We start from the raw sequence: 19,150 nt of genomic DNA, 5'->3' as shown, positions 1-19,150 counted from the left end.
TCTAGACATCAAAACTTTCAGAGATTTGTATCTGAACAGGATCTTTTTCCAGTCAGTAAACAGAATATGAATGTGTTTCACTGATGACTTTAAACAGTCAAATCATTTTTTTGTGTTCTAGAACTTTGCAAAGCGGAGATTGTATATTGCAGCTCTATCACAGTATTGAGAGAACTCTTATTATTCAGTTTTGTCAAGGCTTTTTACTGTCCTTTTCCCAGGAATCTCAAGATGAATCAGCACTTCTGTGGCTGGATGAAATACAGAGAGGAATCAATGACAGCAATAACAACATAAAAGAAGCAGCAGCCTGTAAGCATTAAACCTGCATTTCCACTGCTCTTGTTTTTCTTGGTCTTGGGAAAATGAAATTGGTAATTTATATTTTCCACTTCAGGGAAGAAGCAAGCCTTTAAATACATGAAAAGAAATTAGTGTGTGCTCTTTGTCATACTAAAACTGAGATGACTTAAAACTACAGGAGTGGTGTTAGTCCTATCTAAAGTGGTAATCTTTAAGGTGTGGCTATTAATTCAACAGGTTTGGTTATACAGGTTTACATCGTGACCAATCTATCTAATGTCACTGTATCTTCATGAAACTCCTGAAATATATGAATGAGAAGATGAGTTGTTTTGCCATATTTAAAGTTAAAATCTTTATGCATATTTTTAGGGAAAACTTTTATGTTTACAACTTTGCTTATTCATATTTCTTTCTATTGTATTTTCTGGATTGCTGACAAACAAAAATCAGGAACATATTAACTTTTAAAGCAGTGTACAAGGAATGCTAGCTCTTTTTGAAAAGTATATGCTCTGCCAATCTGTAAGGAAGAGGAAATCTGTAGGAAAAATGCTGAGGCTTAATCTGTCAGAGTGGTGTGTACTGAATGCACTGAACACCTTCTGCCAAAGCTTTGAGTGAATATAATAATTATAGAAAAAATATTCATGGTACATAATAAACTTTGGCAAGCAAAGTAGAAGCAAGCACCAGTGGGTTTATGGGGCAGGTTGGCGAGCACGGCGATGTGCCTGCCCGTTCCAGGCCGGGCCAGCACAGCGCAGACAAGGCCGTGGGTGTGGGTCAGCCTTCTGCTCCCCTTGGCTGTGGTGAGTCAGTGCTGCTTTCTGTTGCACCTCTGGAGCTTGTGAATGCGAGTGCAGCAGTCGGTGCATTCCGGCAGTGCTGTGCTCAGCCGTGCCCTGTGCCGTGAGCACGCAGGCACGTCAGGAGTTACTGCTTGGGAAGGGGTGGGTGGAAGAGAACACAGATGGACACCACAAATAGCTATCCCTGCTACAGGAACGTTGCATTTTGTGTTACTGTAACTTTGGAAATTATTTAAACAACTAATATCTTCACATAACAAGGCAGATATACTGAAGATAGGATGTAGGTCACACATCCACAGAAAGCACTGGGCTTGTGTTTTCTGAGACAGGGTCAGATACACACACATTGTCTCAAGCAAGCTTTTTGTACTGAGGGAGTGCTGATACCTTCTTTTGTGGAAAAACCTGCTTCCCATGAATGCCACCCAGAGCCATGAGGAAACATGAGCACATAGAAGAGAAGGAAACACGTAGCTTATAAACAGATTTGAGTTAAACCTAATGAGCAACTTAGAAATACCCTCATTAGTGTTCACTGGAGTAAAAGCATTAAGAATATGTAACATAAGCACCCTGCAGAAATTAGGACAGCATATTTCATACAGCAATACCATACAATGTTGCTAATGGTAAATCACTGGTCCATCCACTACCTAGCTTTTGTACTAAAATCTTTTCTTATAATCTGTGTTGGTAGTAAATGCACAGCTTTTCACAATCAAGGATGCTCAGTGGAACTGTTTTAACATTTCACTTTTAGGGAAAAAACCTAATTTTGTGTACTCTGCCCGGTGAGTTGAAAAGAAGCACTGTCAGCACAGGGCATTCATTCTTAAAGAGCTCTAAAGTTTTGCAACTAAAACCTGAGATTTAACATTTCCCCACGGCACAGAACCTGACGCTTCCTATAGCCAACACATCCTGTCTCAGGAAGTTTGCATGTTGTGTTCACGTAGTCTAAACTTAAAGTTCAGCTTGATCACCACTTAGAAAGGAACTTTTTTTTGATCTATCACACAGGCACTATTTTTGAAAGGAAAACAACTCCAAAACTTTCACAAGGTAGTCAAAGATGTATTTTTCAGTTTAAAAAGTGGTTTTGAGATTCCTGCAGTAATGGCAATAAAATAAGCAGTAAAATAAGAGAAGATACTGGCAGTGGTACTGAAACAGTCTTGATCACTTCCAAACTAACTTCTATGCCTTATATAAATACTAAATGGTACATTACTAAAATTTTGAAAGGCTTTTACAGTCATCCGTGTCAGTAAAGGACTTCTTCTACCTTTATTTAGGAAGAAATGTTCAGTAAGTGCTGGTGCACTTCCTAACTTCTTGTGGTGCTTGCTCTGTGTTTTGCATCACCTTGCTTCACTTCTTTAATGAGTTCAACCATTGTACTTCTTATCTAAGTGGAGGACAAAAAGAGATCAGCCAAATATCAGTTGTATAGCCTTCAGGAGTAGATTTGAACACTGACTTCGGTCTTGCACAGGAAGAGTCTGTCAAAGCAGGAAGTCTGTGTGTCCTGAGAGAGTCCAAGTTATAGGAAAAAGCTGATCTTTGGCCTTGTTGAGAGTTCAGGCTTATCACGCCAGACAACTGTGGCTTTGTATATCACAGCTGTTTAAAAGGGAGGATGGGTGTGGAAAAAAGCCCTTTGCAGTGCTGATTTGGTACTGGCATCCTAACTGCTAGAGAAGCAGACTGGAGCTGACAGTTTTCTGGCAGTTGGGGATGCCTAACTCCCAGTAATCTTATGATTTTTCAGGGTCCAAATGGCCTTGCTGTAGAGCAACAGCCACAGTATTAATTGCTAGCACTTGAAACAAAAGGAATAATTTCTGCTGAGTTGAGTTTTTTTTCCCTGATAAATACTTTTCTTACCTTTTCCTTCAAAAATACAAACATAATTAATTAAAGGATGGGGAAAAGCCAGATGGCAGTGGACCTACACAAATGCATCTTAGCTTAAGTTGTGTTTTCTTTTGTCTTTGTAAAAATAACTTCCAGCACTCTTACTACATGATGAAAAGGAGGAAGGAAGGCATTCAAATACTGCTGAACAGAGTTGATGAGTCATATGGGACTGTGTATGAGCCTGGGGTCAGCAGCAGCCAGCTGTAATGTGTGGCTTCCCAGTTTTTTCTGCTTCCTTGCTGCTGAGGCCAGATGCCTGGCTATCACAGTGCCACAGCAATGGTAGAAAGACATTTCCAGTACGTGTGTGTGCTGGGCAGAGGTCTGTTCCAAAGCACAGAATGGATGTTTTAGTTCTATTAACTTGTTCCTCTGTGCATGGATCCTGAATTTAGATGTGAAGGAACACCTTTAAAGACCAGAGCAGTTATTTCTAAAGCAGCCCAAACATCTAGTGGATAAGGTACTTTTGAAGTGGTGTGTTCTTCCACATGTATGCTGCCAGGTGTTGGGGAATCTCTTCCCTCAGTGATGGTGGGATCTGAGCAAGGAAGCCCTGAATTAGAGTATGGGTAATGCCATATAACATCAAAGTCTGCACATCCTTCACAGCATCACCTCTCAGGGTGCTTTTATATGCCCTGAAAGCAAAAGCTGCATCTCTGGCAAATTCAAGGCCGTGAATTAGCTTTAAACAAGTTCCTGAGGAGGTGAGGTCAAGAAAGGGTTGCTTCACGATGCTGAGTAGGCTACTGCAAGAATTTACTCAAGGCAATCAGTTTTAATTCCCATTTTGTACAGTAGAAGTGAATGTTAACATTTACAGCCTGTAACCAAATTACTTCATGTACCTCTAGAAGGCTCCCAGGTGATCAGCAGATGATGGCCTGTCTGTTAGGGCAGGCTGAGTGTGTGGGCACCTGCCATCCTCAAGCCCTGCCCTGCTGTCCCCTGGCATGTCCCGTGATGGGGAGCAGCTATGCCCTCAGACAGCTCTCAGTTGTGCTGGGGCTGCATCCAAGCCTGGGTGGAGCAGGCACTTTCTGCCTAACACACTTGTCCTTACAAGCGTGAAGGAAGATGTAAATGAGTAAAGCACTGAATTGCTGTGTATGCCATGTTGTCTGCGTGTGCCAGTGTTAGAAGCCCATTTTCAAAGTTTCTGGAGGCTAGAGTTATGGGTACATAGAGTACACGACACTTAATTTTTCTCTGTTATTATTTGACCCTAGTGGCTGTTGGAATATCAATGATTAACAAGAGCTTGGAGAAAGGTGATTCACAGCCAATCCTGATGATACTACAGTCAAGGTTTGGACTACGAGTCATTCCTGAATGTGCTGAAGCCTACTTCAGGAAGCTCTCTGAAGCCAAGAACATGAAAACTACAGAAGGTAAAAAACTTCCTAAACAGGACAGTTCCACATGTTCATATCACGGAGGCAACCAGAAACTGAGGGAGACAGCGGCTGCTTTAAAGTATTTTGAAAAATGCTATACTTTTTCAAGTGCATTTTACGTGACATTGTGCTGTTGTGCTGACAATTTTTTTCATTATAGCAGATGCAGAGATGCATGCATCAGTCTTATGGATTGCTGTCAAAGATCAAGCCAGTATCTGACAGTGTTCACCGTGCAATTATGGTCCCTGTGCATTGCCAGAGCAGCAGTTACCAGCAAAAGCTGGGGCTAGAATCTGTTCTTAGCAGATGATGGGATGTTTTGTCAGAGCTAACAGCAGCCAAGGTTAGCTAATGGTTACAAAAACAATTACTGTCAGTGTAGCACCCGTTCTTACAGTAGATAGGCATGTTTCACTTTGGAACATGAATATTTTTAAGGCCTTACTGGTTTTATCTTGGGGCCTTTTGTCCATGAGGAAATGAGGTTTTTCCTGCCTGTCAGGATGCAGACTGGTTTACCAAAGCAATAAGCAAGAAAATGATGTGGATATAGGAAATGTGTATGAGGTAAGAGTCAGTAAGTCCAGAATTTGGGCAGAAGACAAGAAAAATATTTTTTATAAACACAGTCTGTTTCACTTATGAGGGATTATGTAAGACAGAGGACACACTGTTTCAGGAGCACTAACTTGACACGTTCGGGTTTGGAGAGGGTAGCAGTGGATCTGTACCAACCTTGTAGATGTTTTATTAACCTTATCACCAGTTTGCTCCAGAGGAATGACTCTCATCCACCTAGCAGAGTATTTTGAAAATCCTTAGTACAAAAAGGCCCAAGATATAGAGAGATTTTGCGTGTCAAAGGGCTTCACAGCAAGTACAGGGAGGGGAAATGAGTAGGAGAGCTGTAATTTATCAGTGAAACAGGACACAAATGTATACTAACTGTATGAACTGCTTTTAGATTCCAGTGAAAGTCCATGGATTAAACTTGTAATGAAAGCCATGTATGATTACTATTACAATGTGGAAACTGAAGAGGGTACCTGTGTTGCCCCCAAAGGAGTTGTACCAAAAACTTCATGGTTAACTGGTGAAGAAATCCAGGTAGGCGGCTAAAACGTTGGTTTTTATTGCAAAAGCAACATAAACCTTTGAGAGAGCGTGAGACATGAAATTATCAAGAGGCTGTGGTGGGTCAAACTGAAGGTCACTTTATCAGTATCTGCTTCTGAAAAGAGCAGCAACTTAAGTCTAAGCAGACAGTGATAGGCAGCACAGTCTCCTGTCTAGTGTCTGACAATGATCTAGGGATTTCCTTACTGGAAGTTACAGCATTTCTTTTAAAGACCATCAGCAGACAACAATGGAGTAAAGTCTGATTGCTTCCATATCCTTTTATAGGACTTTCCATTGACCTATAACAAATAATTTTATGATGTATTTGTGAGCAGGTGGAACCACCATTTTCTGTTTAAATCTAATCCTCTGACAGCATTCATGTATCGCCAGATTCAAGAGGATGAGTGTCCTATTTTAGCTCCCTTTCTGTAGAGGTTTTGCACGAGTGTGAAATAGAACAAAGCAGATCACACAAGCCTTGGAGTAATTTGTTCTTCTATATTCTGATGCAGCTCACCTAAGTTACAAGCTTACTCCTCTACACAAAGAGCTCGAGTCAGTGTAAGTCCTTCTGAAACAGAGAGCCTGCTGCTTCAGTTAGTACTTCTAGACATCTGAGTTGTACAAGACACTTGTAAGTGTTAGGAAAGCAGAACTCTTCTAATGTATAAAAGAATACCCTCTTAAAATCGCATACCCACTTGAGTAACTGAAGCTTGAAAGCTGTTCAGTTGCCTGTCATGTAGGGGTCAGCAGTAACGCCACAGCTCTTTCTTCTTACTGATTCAAATGTAGGGGTAGATCAGAGGGATTTGGATAAGGATGAACATGAACTGTGGAGGTGGAGAGAACATAGTACAAATTCCAGGACAGTTTTGTCTTTTAAATGACCTTTTTCCATCATCTCTTAACAGAACATTGCTGGGCAAGTTACAGCAGATTACAATCGAGAGCAGCTGTGGCTTGCTAATGAAAATCTGATTGTTGGGCTGCAAGCCCGAGCAAGGGGATTCTTAGTCAGAAAAAACTTTCAGGAGAGAAAAGCCTATCTTCAAAACCAGGAACCATCTGCCATCAAAATACAGGTACTGTTCTAGATCAAGAAGGTAATGTGGCTTGGGCTGCTTTTTGCATGTAACAGGTGACATGACTGGTTACTGCCACTGATAAAATTCTCAAACAGATCTGTCTCCCTGTTTCCAGCAGCAGCGATTTAAACTTCTACATCTACAAATTTATGTGCTTTCACATAGCAAATATCCAATTTTAAACTAATCTATTGTATCCACCTCCAGTGAAAGTTACTTGGGAAAAGTTCATTAATGCACAGCCCTGGCTTTGTTCTGGCATGCTTAGATTTTTTGTGGTGTGCCTAGCTATGCAGAGTACAAGTCCAGAAGGTATTTGTTAAGTATCGAAGCAAAAATTCCTTGGCAAAGCATGACTTAAGAAATACATTCCTTAGTAGACTATCCCGAGTTGGAAGTGGTTTGTTTCTGCTCCATGAAGTCATAGCTGGACAGGGAGTGGCAGCTGCCTCGGTGTTCTTTGGCAGTATTTCTTGGATGTTTCCGGTTTGCTGAACTCTAAAAGGAAATGTTCTGCTGAGAGTGCAAACAGTGACAGAGGCATGCACACTGGTTTTAGATGGTGAAATATCCAGCTTCCCTTAGGAGCAATTTGTTCTACCACCCACCCACAAAAAAAAAAAAAAAAAAAAAAAAAAAAAAATATATATATATATATATACACGAGAATTTTTTAAATCTACAGTAACTATGTTTAACAATTGACAAATATATTTACTTCTAGTGGTTGTTATTGGGATTGACTTTTCATTTTCCGGCATTGTGTCTGAGCCCAGTAAAGAATTGTACTTTGAGAAATTCAAAGTCTGTGCAAATAAGTTCAAAATATGGAGAAATGTAGGTAAATAAAGTTGTTCTCTGTTTTCTTTCTATTTGCATTAAAGTAAAAAAGACTTGTGGAAAGACAACAAATAGAGAACAAGGCTGGTGTCACTGGCTGATAGAGATGATAGGCAAAAGCAGCAGTAAAAGTATCTGATATCCCTGTCATTGGATTCCTTGACAAGTGTTTGTTTCTGAGCTAGCAAACAGAGTCAGCTGAAGGAATAAACATGGAAAAGAGAGCAGGGCAAGAGCAATGTGGGTCCAGATAGGTAAGGGACAATTTCTGGATGCAACAGAGTGACAAAATGGGTAGGGCTGGTAGAGACCACAGCAGGTCATCTGGTCCTTTTCACTAACTCACTTTTCAAGCAGGGTTATCCCAGAGCACATGGCACAGGCTTTTATCCACATGGTTCTGGAATATCCCCAAAGGCTCCACAACTTCTCTGGTCGATCTGTTGCAGTACATGGTCACCTGTACAGTAAAGAAGTTCTTCCCCCATACTCAGATGGAACTTATTGTGCATCAGTGTCTGCCCATTGCCGCCTGTCCTTTTTGCTCAGCACTACTGAGAAGGGCCTGATCCACCCTCTTGATACCCTCCCTTCAGATAATTACAGACATTGATGAGGTGCCCTCTCAGCCATCTCTTCTTGAGGCTAAACAGGCCCAGCTCCCTCTGCCTTTCCTTGTGAGGGAGATGCCCTAGACCCCACATCATCTTTTTGGATTCCACTGAACCCACTCCAGCAGCTCCATGTCTCTGTTGTCCTGAGGAGCCCAGAACTGGACACAGCGCTCCAGGTGAGGCCTCAGCAGGGCTGAGTAGAGGGGCAGGATCACCTCCCTCCACCTGCTGGCAATGCTCTTCCCAATGCCCCCATGATACCATTGGCATTCTTGGCCACCAGGACACACCAGCCTGTGCTGGTGCCTGGGGTTGTTCCTCCCCAGCTGCAGGACCCTGCACTTGCCCTTGCTGAATTTCAGATGGTTCTTTGTCCATTTCTCCAACCTGCTGAGGTCCTTCTGAAGGGCTGCACAGCACTCCAGGGTATCAGCCACTCTGCCCAGCTCTGTTTTCTCAGTGAATTTGCTGGGGAGGCATCTGCCCCTTCATCCAAGTCATGGATGAATAAGTTAAACAGTACAGCATTGAACACCACTAGGGGTGACACTAGAGGGACACCATTAGGGACAGGCCTCCAATGTGACACTGATTGTAACCCTCTGGGATCTGTTGTTCAGCCAGTCCTTGATCCACCTCACTGTCCACTCATCCAGCCTGCATTCCTGAGTTTGTCTATGAGGATATTGTTAGGAGACAGTCTTGAAATCCCCACTGCCGTCAAGTAGACAATATCCACTGCTCTCCCCTTACCCTTACACGCTTACTTTACAAACCCATGGTGGCTATACCTGATCATCAACTTTTATCCGCATGGACAGAGATGGTCCCCAGATTGAGGCACTCCATTGCTGTTCCAGGGATGGGAGATGAGGCTAAGTAATGGCAAGAGCTGGAAGTCACTTGTGGGATGAAGTCAGTGACTGGGATGCTAAGGATGTGGATGTACTGGTGATAAGAGTAAGGATGAATTCAGGATGGTGAAGGAAATAGCACTGGACAATAAAGTGTGCTGAGATTGGTCAAAATTAACATGTCATGTATTGAGGGCACCTTAAAAAATAGAGGCAGAGGCAAGCTTACTTATACCTTAGTTATCTCTTTATCACAATGGCAGACTTTTTCCTAAAAAATCACTGTTAATTATTTTAGTATGTTACATAGATTTAATAAACATGAGTGTGTTACTAGGGATAATAGTCTTCTGCCTTCTCTATAATAGGCTTTCTGGAAAGGATTCAAACAAAGGAAAAGCTATGTTGACAGGTTAAAGGTGCTTCAAGGCAATGTTGCTGCTATTGTTAAGGTAAGAACACCCAAAGTGTTTTGGGGACCAAGTATGCTTTATTCCTTAACATAGTCCATCACTACCTGGGAATCCGAGACTAGGAACACAGGGCTGGAGGTTTTCCAGAAATTTGCATGGCATTCAAAGTTATTTAGCTGATAGGTTAAGCAAATTGCTTCTTGAAAGCTCTGCATTTGACTTTCAACAGGCTTTGCTGAACTTGAGGGGCTCTTGAAAGAGATTTCCTTACATGTCTATTCCTAGCACTAAATTAGAAAACATTTGGGATGACAGTGTATTATTTCCTTAAAAGCTCTCAAATCTCTCTCTCTCTGAAAAGTGCTCACTTTTCTGAGATGCTAATGGGACCATTACATCATGATTGGATTGTAGATCACAGATGGGATATTGTGACAGAATCTCCTGTTTTTGAGGGGAACTGGTTTAGAATTGAGGTCTGAGACCAGAAGGTATAAATTATTTCCAAAGATAATGTTACACACAGGTGGTAGAAACCTGAACTCTGCTTGATATAGTGGCCTAGTAGGAACCCCTTTCTCTGGTCACCGGCCAGTAGGAGCCTGCTGGTACACTCATCTGTGGCCCTGAGCACACAAGAACAGCTTGGCTGCCGAAGCAGACATTCAAAAGTAAACTTAAACACACACACAAAAGTTTGTGCAGTGTCCCTTAACTTTTAAAATTTATTTATTTAATTTTCAGATTCAGTCGTGGGTCAAAATGTGGCTAGCAAGGAGAGCTTACAGGAACCGCCTACAATACTTCAAGGATCATGTAAGTAATTATTTATCCATTTCGAACATGAAGTATTAAAGCAGGGTGGTACGTTTGCAGAAGCAGTTTTGGGAAACAGGAAACAGGGTGCAAGGTTTGCAGTATGCTTCTGAGCAGAAGTGTGTCACAGCCAATTATTTTGCCTAATCTTGACTCTTTTCAGAATGACCAAATTGTGAAAATACAAGCATTTCTTAGAGCAAACAAGGCCAGGGAGGACTACAGAACACTAAGTAAGTAGTAACATTTGGGTGTTGTATGTTTGGGGGCAAGTATGTTGCTGTGCTCTAAGGTTTTTTATAAGTTTCACATGAGATTTCAGTCTCTTATTTAACTGCAAAAGCAGGTCCAAGTGTTTGTAACACAATTGTTCTACAGCGGAAACTATTTTGCATAGCTTACTTTTAAAGTATGACAAAAATATTGCATAACTGGCATAAACTTCACATTTTCTGCATAGTGATCAGCTTCCTGAGGGCTTTAGGGATGTTCAGTATTGCATCAACTAACAAGCCTATTTTCTTCAACTGCAGTTGGTGCTGAAAATCCACCCTTGACTGTTCTGCGCAAATTTGCCTACCTCTTGGACCAAAGTGACTTAGACTTCCAAGAAGAACTGGAAGTAATGAGGTTAAGGGAAGAAGTGGTTACAAAAATTCGATCCAATCAACAGCTGGAGAAGGATTTGAACTTAATGGACATAAAGATTGGATTGCTGGTGAAAAACAGAATCACTCTCCAGGTCAGCAGGCTCTGTTCAGGTTCCCTTGGTAGCATGCACTGAGCACTTCCCCATGTGGAAGGAACTCAGGGTTACACAATCACAGCTGAGGCTGGAAGGGATCCCTCGAGGTCATCTGGTCCAAACCCACTACACAAGCAGGGACACCCGGAACAGGTTGCCCAGGACCATGTCCAGATGGCTGACTATCTCCAACAATCTGAGCAGCCTGTACTAGTGCTCAGTCAAAGTACTCCTGGTAAATTAAGCACTATCTTTGCTTGTTTCTGCCTTGTGCTTGATGTTATTCTGTTGTCCTGAGTTGTACATCACTGTATTTTGCCAGTTGTGGACAATAGAAATTACTTGGCAGATTTAAAATCTTTTACATCTTTTCTGTGTTAGAGTAGACTTCTGATCATATTCAACAGCTTGTTCAATGCTAATTAATCATGAATTAGTCTGTGTAGGAGATCAGACCTCACACAATCATTGTTAGTAAGCCATACTGTTGAAAGATGAAAATGTTAAAAAACTGGGTAGTGAGTAGCACAGCAAAATTTACAAATTTGCTAATTAAGGCACTTAGAGTAATACTGCATTTAACATGGTTGGGAAAATGTTCATTTTTCCAATCTGCCTGTTTTGTGAATATATAATCCAGAGTTTTGATCATCTTTCTGCAGGATGTGGTACTGCACAGTAAGAAACTTAACAAAAAGAGCAAAAGTCAACTGGAAGAGATGGTTATGGTCGACAAACAGGGCATCAAAGGTTTGAGTAAGGAGAGAAGAAAAAAATTGGAGGCTTATCAACACTTATTCTACCTTCTACAGGTAAATTTTGATGCAAAAATTAACATGGCAGCAATTTTTTTTAAGAAAAATTAGAAATATATTGTAATATTTATTTTTTTAATGATTGTATTAGTGATTATGAAAATATTTCCAAATAACATGCAGACTGCAGCAGACACTATGGTAAATTTCTAATACTTCCTGTAATTGAGAAAATCCTTGTTGTTTTTAAAGTGTGCAGCAAATATGGCTGGTTTTTGCTTGAGCATACTTCAGTCTGTACGGAGCATTCTGTCTGAAGAGAAATGTTTACCTCCATGTAGTCCACGTAATTTACTGTCACTAGTGGCGTACGTTTTATGTGGTGCTAGGGAAGTGGTCTGCAATGCAGTTCACAGGACATGATGTATCTGTTCTTGTGCTTTTTTTTATCTGACCTCATCGACATTTTTCTAGAAGAATTTTAGATTCTGCCAGGACAGACTCCCTCCAAAGCAGACATGTAGTATGCCAAGTTTTATTGGTAGATAGCTATTGTCATATGGTAAATTCTAATTGTCAACAAATACATAGACTAGATGCAGAGACTCTCTATTTGCTATCCAGAGACTGCAAATAAAATCCTTAATGGAGTTTCTCATTGACTGTGCAGTATTCCATGTTTCTTATGTACTAGGATTTGGAGAAAAGTAAAGCACGTATGGAAAATTGACATATATTTGAGTCAACATAACTGCTTTAGGTGTGAACAAATGAGGAGAGCTGCCCTCCAAGCTGGGGGGGGGGGGCGGAGTTTGTCCTGGACAACCATATGCAAGTAATTTTCTTTTGCTTTGTAGACTAATCCTACGTATCTGGCAAAGCTGATTTTCCAGATGCCACAAAACAAATCAACGAAGTTTATGGATACAGTCATCTTCACTCTATACAACTATGCCTCCAATCAACGGGAAGAATATCTGCTTCTTAAACTCTTCAAAACTGCTCTAGAAGAGGAGATAAAGTATGTGCAATCACAGAAAGTGTTCAGCTAGTTTGTGTTTTAGACAGTTCAATGAATGCTTCATGCTTAAAGGAAGCTGGTGGTTGATCTTTAAACTACCATAAAATTACATACATAATTTTATTACAAGAGAGCTTTGTTTTTTGGGTGTCACTCTTAAACTCAAATGATCACTGATTCAAGAAAAAAAATAATCTTTCTATGGTAAACTGTATTCCTCTATGAAAAAATGGCTTGTAAAAAGAGGCTAGGGCTTCTTGGTTTGTGCTTGAGTATGTAAGGGTAAATTATTATCTTTCTTCATATAATCTTATGTTCTGTAAATCCTGAAATAATGAAATGTTATTTTATGGCCTTAATGGATACTGGCTGAACAGGTATTTGGGTCTGAATCAGGTATAAATTAGCTGCCATGGACTATGCTATGTTCCAGGAGATTACTATAATACATGCAGAATTCAGATGGTAGTCTCTATATAGCACTTTAGGTTATATAAAAGCCTTAAGAAGTAGGCTATATAAAGAGGTTTCATCATAGAAATCGAGTAGTTTTGAAAGTGTGGGATTCGAAAATACGGATTACTGCACACATAAGTCAGAACTCTTCTGTTCCTGATACAGCTCTAAGGTAGACCAGATCCAGGATATCGTGACTGGGAACCCCACTGTCATTAAGATGGTTGTGAGCTTCAATCGAGGCGCTCGTGGGCAGAACACCCTGCGCCAGCTCCTGGCCCCCGTGGTGAAGGAAATCATGGAGGACAAGTCTCTCATAATCAACACTAGTCCTGTGGATGTTTACAAGGCATGGGTAAACCAGCTAGAAATGCAGACTGGTGAGGCCAGGTGAGTGAGGAAGATGGACATATTGTACCATACACATGAGGAACCCCTCAGTTCTGCTCTCCTATTCTTTCTCTGTCAAACTGTTCTGTACTTGTGCCCATGGACCCCTTCTCAATCTTCCTTCAGCAGAGAGATTCTGGGGAGAGATGCTTGACAAACAGGTGCTTTAACTTACTTGTTCTGAAAAATGAAAGGATCACTTTTATTGTCATGACCTTCTAAAGTATATTACGTAATCTTTGTAAATGTAATAGATTATGCCGTGGAACAACTTAGTCTTTTTCTCAAGTTTTTTACTAACAGCATGTTAGTAGTGTCCAAGGCTTTTGATGAGCTATGCTGGGATAAGGATGTGGAGATGCATGCTTTATATTTGTTTTCAGCTTTTTTTATTAAGGGAAGGTGTATGATAACATGTGCACTCCCAACTAAGCAAATTAGTTGCCTCCAAAAAAAAGGAAGCCAAAGTATCTAAGACAACAAAAAAATTTTAGTAACAAAATCCAGCTTCAGTTGTATTTGTCAGACTTTTGTTCACTGATGGCCCTTATGAAGAAAAAAAACGTGTTATTCTCAAATGTATATAACCTGGTTTCATGTTTATTTTTTGCTTTGCAGCAAACTGCCATACGATGTGACTACAGAACAAGCACTGACACACGCAGAAGTGGTCAATAAACTGGAATCATCTATTCAGAGTCTGCGGGCCGTCACTGACAAAGTTCTCACATCCATATTCTCTTCTCTCAATATGATGCCGTAAGTGCTCTGTTAGGACTCTCCAAGAGGCAGTTCGTGTGCAGTTCACTTGAACCTCTGTGATGGAGATGCTTTCAAATCCTTCTCATGCTTTCAAAGGCTTGTGATACTTCCTCTGGGATGGGCTGCCCAGTAGAGGGAGTGGTTTCTCTGCCCGGCTTTAGCAGCCTGGCAAACCTCTCCCTGTACTCGAAACGTTTTGTGTTTTCCATTATCAACTCATTCTAGTGTTTCATGGGCAAGTGGGCAAGAAGCCAATAATTTACGCTGACTAGAATGATTGCTTTCTGTTTCGTCTAAGTCTTTTCCACTATTTTGCCTTTTCATCTGTTCTACATGTAGTTATGGAATGAGATACATAGCCAAAGTTCTGAAGAGCTCACTCCATGAGAAATTCCCGGATGCAACTGAAGATGAACTCTTAAAGGTAGACTTCCTAGGGCACACTGCCAGCAGCTTGTTGTTTTACTGACAAAGTAGATTTTTATTAACACTAAATATTCTAAGGAACTGGGAAAGCATTTATTGAAGGAATTTGGCACTTCTTATTGAGTTGCAAAGAGGCTGAGGAAGGGGGGAACAGGGAATTCTGTTGCCACCATCTAAGTATGTTAATACTCTTATGGAAGAGGGTGCTCAACCTGTTTTGGACAGTAACTGTACTGACAAGGCTGGAGTTTATCTGAATCATCCTGGGGCTTGGAATGGTAGTGATCACCAGTAATGACCAGTGATCATTGTGATCACCAGTCCTTTCATTGGAGAACACTGTAGTCCTCTTCTTTTTTTCTCCCCTATCTAAAGTTTTAAAATGTTAAAAAATTGTAATTTAAATCCAATGAGGAAGGTTTCTAAAAGAAAAGTTTGAGTAGATTATAGTACACTTGGATCGCATTGCACTCAAGATGCTTGTAAAAGTTGTAGAAATAGCATTTGTGCAGACTGAAAAATAAGGTGTGAGTGTAAGTATGGTGCTGGCCAAGTGGCTGTTTTTACCCTGCCACAGCCATGGTGTCTCTTTAGAGAACTTAGGGGCATTGCTCCATAAGCCTTCTAAACAGCTGACTGACAACCCTGTCAAATTAGGACTATATTGTACTTCAATAAAGACCCTTTTATCAGTGTTTAATTACATGGTTCTAAAAGTACAAGGTTTTCATTTTACCTGAACTTGCCCATTCTTCACTGTCCATCACTCCAGCAATACTGATTACAACTGCTCAACACATTAAAAAACTTAGGTAACAAATGGAGTACCCACTTGAAAGCCCTTAAATGTGTAAGCTGGAAGTTCTGCAGGGGCATGCATATAAGCTAAAGCAAATTGCAGAAAGCAAAGTCCTGCCTGTTTCTGAGACCGGGAATTCTTTGAAGTTGCCATCTTCAGAAGATGCTGCAGCATTGTTACAGAAACTGCAGTTTGGGAAATCTGGTCTCTAGATTTCGAGGGCTGCATTGCAGTCCAGTCCCTTTAAGAATTAATGGGTCCCGTTATCAACAAGTGCATTAAATGCTGCCAGTATCTGCAGCCTTGGGAGCAGAATCTTGCAAAATTTAGAAGAGTTGTGTTTGTGTTTAACTCCATGCTTTGCATTAGCTGAACTACAGCCAGTATCAAATTGAAATGTGGTTGTAAAAGTCCATAACTGATGTTCACAGAGGTGTTGTAGGAGGAGTATCATGTAAGATGTTCTTCCAGTTAGCCTCATAGATAATATGTGTCTTAAGGATTCTTGTAGCACCAGTTCCTATGGTCTAATTTAGAAGTAGAAATGATTGGTCATGTTTTGTAAGGTGTCATTCCTGTATGCAAAGGAAAGATCTCTTAACTTCTTTCTCTAACTGTTTCTTTAGATTGTTGGCAACCTTCTGTACTATCGCTACATGAACCCGGCCATAGTTGCTCCTGATGGCTTTGATATAATTGATATAACAGCTGGGGGTCAGATACACCCTGACCAGAGGAGGAACCTAGGCTGTGTGGCAAAAGTCCTCCAGCATGCTGCTTCTAACAAACTCTTTGAAGGAGAAAGTGAACATCTGTCATCTATGAACACTTACCTCTCACAGACCTACCAGAAGTTCAGGTATGCACAGCCCTCACAAGTACCTACAGAGTAAGAACTTTCCTCTAGGATGAGTAAGGGAGGTGGACTCCTTGTTGATAGGAATTTCCTGTTCAAAATATTAAAAATGTTGAGTGATGTGGCAAAGAGAAATGCTCACTGACAAGGAAACTGGAGCAGGAGTAACAGGTTGTATTTTAGCTTGTGCATTAATTTGAGATCACCTCTGCTGTCTTGCTTGCAGTTCCTTTCAGCAAAACAGACTTAGAACAGACTGTGGTAACTCATTATCCAGACAAATCGATGTCTCCTTTGATTTGGGAGGACATCTGGACATTTTGTCTGAGGAAGACAAAAATACTTGTCAGGACAAAGTTGTAGGGTTTGTTTTTATTCTCTCATCTTTGCTGATGGATTCTACACAGATATCATTCTTTTATCTTGCAATTGTAGGAAGCTGCATGTTTTCCTACATTCTGGGACACAAGTTCTTTCAGGTTATTGCCCATTCATTGCTATTACTTTGTGGTATTGTTGAGTTTTGCAATAAACTTGCACTCAGAGTTTCTGTCTTTAGTGTCTGCCCTTTGTGAAAGCAAATGCACTGTTCATATAATGTGTTTCCTTGAAAGACGTCAATCATGGACACAGAGATAATTCAATTAATAAAAAGTATGATAGAAAATTAGTAATTTTAATAATAATAAGATAATTAGTAATTTTAATGAAGTATTTAGGCGCATGACATAAACATGAAGAAGCTATAAAGTAGAAAGTGTTACAGCTAGAATAACAAATGCTAATAAAAGAGCACTGCTTTAGTCAGCCCTTGATTGCTACAAAAGGAAGAATCCCTCTCCTAATTAAGCTAACTTATATATCTGTATGCCTATGCTCTGTACTTTAACTAAGCCCTTCTTAGACAGCAACACTGGCTGCCCTTAGCTGCCTGTTCCCCTTTGGAACAATATTAGCAAAACAAGCTCAAAGCTCTTACGCCTGCCTGGATCTTTTACTTTTGTGCAGAAACTTGTCCACACCCTTCCTAAGCCTTTGAGATCATCTGCCTTCACAACTCCTCCTGTAGCAATATTTAGAAGTTTGCTACCTGTTAGTTAAAATTAAAATTTTCCTGCAGTTTCATTGCATACCCTACTGGCCATTAGTTTTTGGACTGATTAATGAATTCTGAACACATCTCATGCAATACCACTGTGATTTTTTATAACTTGATGTGTAGTCCCCAGCTTTTCCTCTCCAAAGTGAAGGATCTCAGCCCATTTTCTTTTTTCTTTTTAATTATTCTTTTCCAGTACTTTAAAGGTGCTGTGAACCTGAAACACATATCCTGTTCAACACCATAGGGCTGGCACAATATGACTCCTGCAGGAAACCCATAGGCATCATCCAAAACCCTGTTTTTCCCAGCTGCTGCACTTCAGGTCTTTTCACTTCAGTAAACAAAGTGGTTCTCTACAAGAGGACCCTGCTGGTTCTTGGTTATCTGTGCTCATCCCTGAAGAAGTCAGTAGCTTGGAGAGACACCAGTTGTCCTTTTGGGAAGCAGGTCTCAGTACTCCATGTGCATGCTAGTCATACTGAAGTAACACTTCAACCACACTCTGCATTTTTTCCTCTCAAGATTCTTCTATTTATAAACAATCTACATTTTCTCTCATTTTGAGCACCTCATTTTTGGCCTAACAGCAATATAAATATTTATGGGACAAATGGGAATTTTGTGCATGTGTTTCAATCCATTCCTTCTCAGCACACCTCATACTGCGAATTGCCTTCATAAAATAACAGGGAAATCCTTTCATAATTTTAAGGACTTAGAGAAATATCTATTTAATGGCTATTAAATAGATATTTCTCTAAGTCCTTAAAATTTACCTTGTTTACTAAGTAGGGGGAAAAACCCAGCCCCTTTAAAACAGTCTTCTACCAGCTACCCAGGAAAGAGAAGATTTATTTATATTGACATATTGCCTCCTTGAAACATTGAGGGTAGATTGCAGGCAATAAAAGAAACATAATGCATGTCAAAGACTTGACTATGGCTTTTTTATACAGGCTAAATAAAGTGAATTTATAAGGGACAATTATTGAAGTCTTTCTCATTTTCTCTTAGGAATTTTTTTCAAGCAGCGTGTGATGTTCCTGAACCAGAGGAGAAATTCAATATTGATGAATACTCTGATATGGTGACCCTTAGCAAGCCTGTCATATATATTTCCATTGAAGAAATTATCAATACCCATTCAGTAAGTCAATCAAAATAGACTAGTCAATGGACTATAGTATACAGATTATCAAATATTTGCACTCTCTGGGGAAAGTGTAGTTTTCATTCTTATTTTTGAAGTAATTTCTTCACTTCATCTCTGAAATGTTCTGAAGCTGAATATTAGATTTTATTTTTTTCCTAGGAAAAATGTAAATGCTGCTTTCATGCAAAAGCATCATCTTGAATAATAGTTAGTATGTAACACTTTCTGATGAGGGGAAAGAACAATTATGTTCCAGTCTCATGTGACATTTCCAACTTTAAAACAATCTTCTGTCTTGGGTAAGAAAGTGAAAGCTTGAAGGAAAATCCTTGGGAGTAGAAAATTGCAGCTCTGGCATTCTGTCATGTGACTTCTTGGAAGCTGAGGAAAACATCAGATTTAGAAAAAATGCCGCTGTGGTATCACTCCTGTTCTTACTGTGGGTAACTAGCAGAATAACTGCAGTCTGAAGCATGACTTAATAGGGCGTAAGTTAA

The 19,150-nt window shown here is 40.3% G+C and overlaps 1 protein-coding gene across 7 annotated transcripts in view; it reads left to right on the top strand.

The window, feature by feature from the left end:
- The window catches only part of IQGAP2 (IQ motif containing GTPase activating protein 2), a 122,938-nt gene that overhangs the window by 94,336 nt on the left and 9,452 nt on the right, over nucleotides 1–19,150 (top strand). For all 7 annotated transcript variants that reach the window (XM_063179865.1, XM_063179863.1, XM_063179861.1 and 4 more), the window contains 15 exons: nucleotides 222–312; nucleotides 4,271–4,432; nucleotides 5,406–5,548; nucleotides 6,478–6,648; nucleotides 9,328–9,411; nucleotides 10,117–10,188; nucleotides 10,352–10,421; nucleotides 10,722–10,930; nucleotides 11,596–11,745; nucleotides 12,546–12,709; nucleotides 13,331–13,555; nucleotides 14,174–14,314; nucleotides 14,657–14,741; nucleotides 16,169–16,401; nucleotides 18,515–18,647. In XM_063179865.1, the coding sequence (XP_063035935.1) occupies nucleotides 222–312; nucleotides 4,271–4,432; nucleotides 5,406–5,548; nucleotides 6,478–6,648; nucleotides 9,328–9,411; nucleotides 10,117–10,188; nucleotides 10,352–10,421; nucleotides 10,722–10,930; nucleotides 11,596–11,745; nucleotides 12,546–12,709; nucleotides 13,331–13,555; nucleotides 14,174–14,314; nucleotides 14,657–14,741; nucleotides 16,169–16,401; nucleotides 18,515–18,647 (2,133 nt within the window). The remainder of the gene's footprint in view (nucleotides 1–221; nucleotides 313–4,270; nucleotides 4,433–5,405; nucleotides 5,549–6,477; nucleotides 6,649–9,327; nucleotides 9,412–10,116; nucleotides 10,189–10,351; nucleotides 10,422–10,721; nucleotides 10,931–11,595; nucleotides 11,746–12,545; nucleotides 12,710–13,330; nucleotides 13,556–14,173; nucleotides 14,315–14,656; nucleotides 14,742–16,168; nucleotides 16,402–18,514; nucleotides 18,648–19,150) is intronic.

The sequence above is a fragment of the Melospiza melodia genome, chromosome Z (assembly GCF_035770615.1).
Source record: "Melospiza melodia melodia isolate bMelMel2 chromosome Z, bMelMel2.pri, whole genome shotgun sequence".
Lineage (NCBI taxonomy): Eukaryota > Metazoa > Chordata > Aves > Passeriformes > Passerellidae > Melospiza > Melospiza melodia.
Note: the sequence above shows the minus strand (reverse complement) of the source record. Positions and strands in the feature narration are given on the sequence as shown.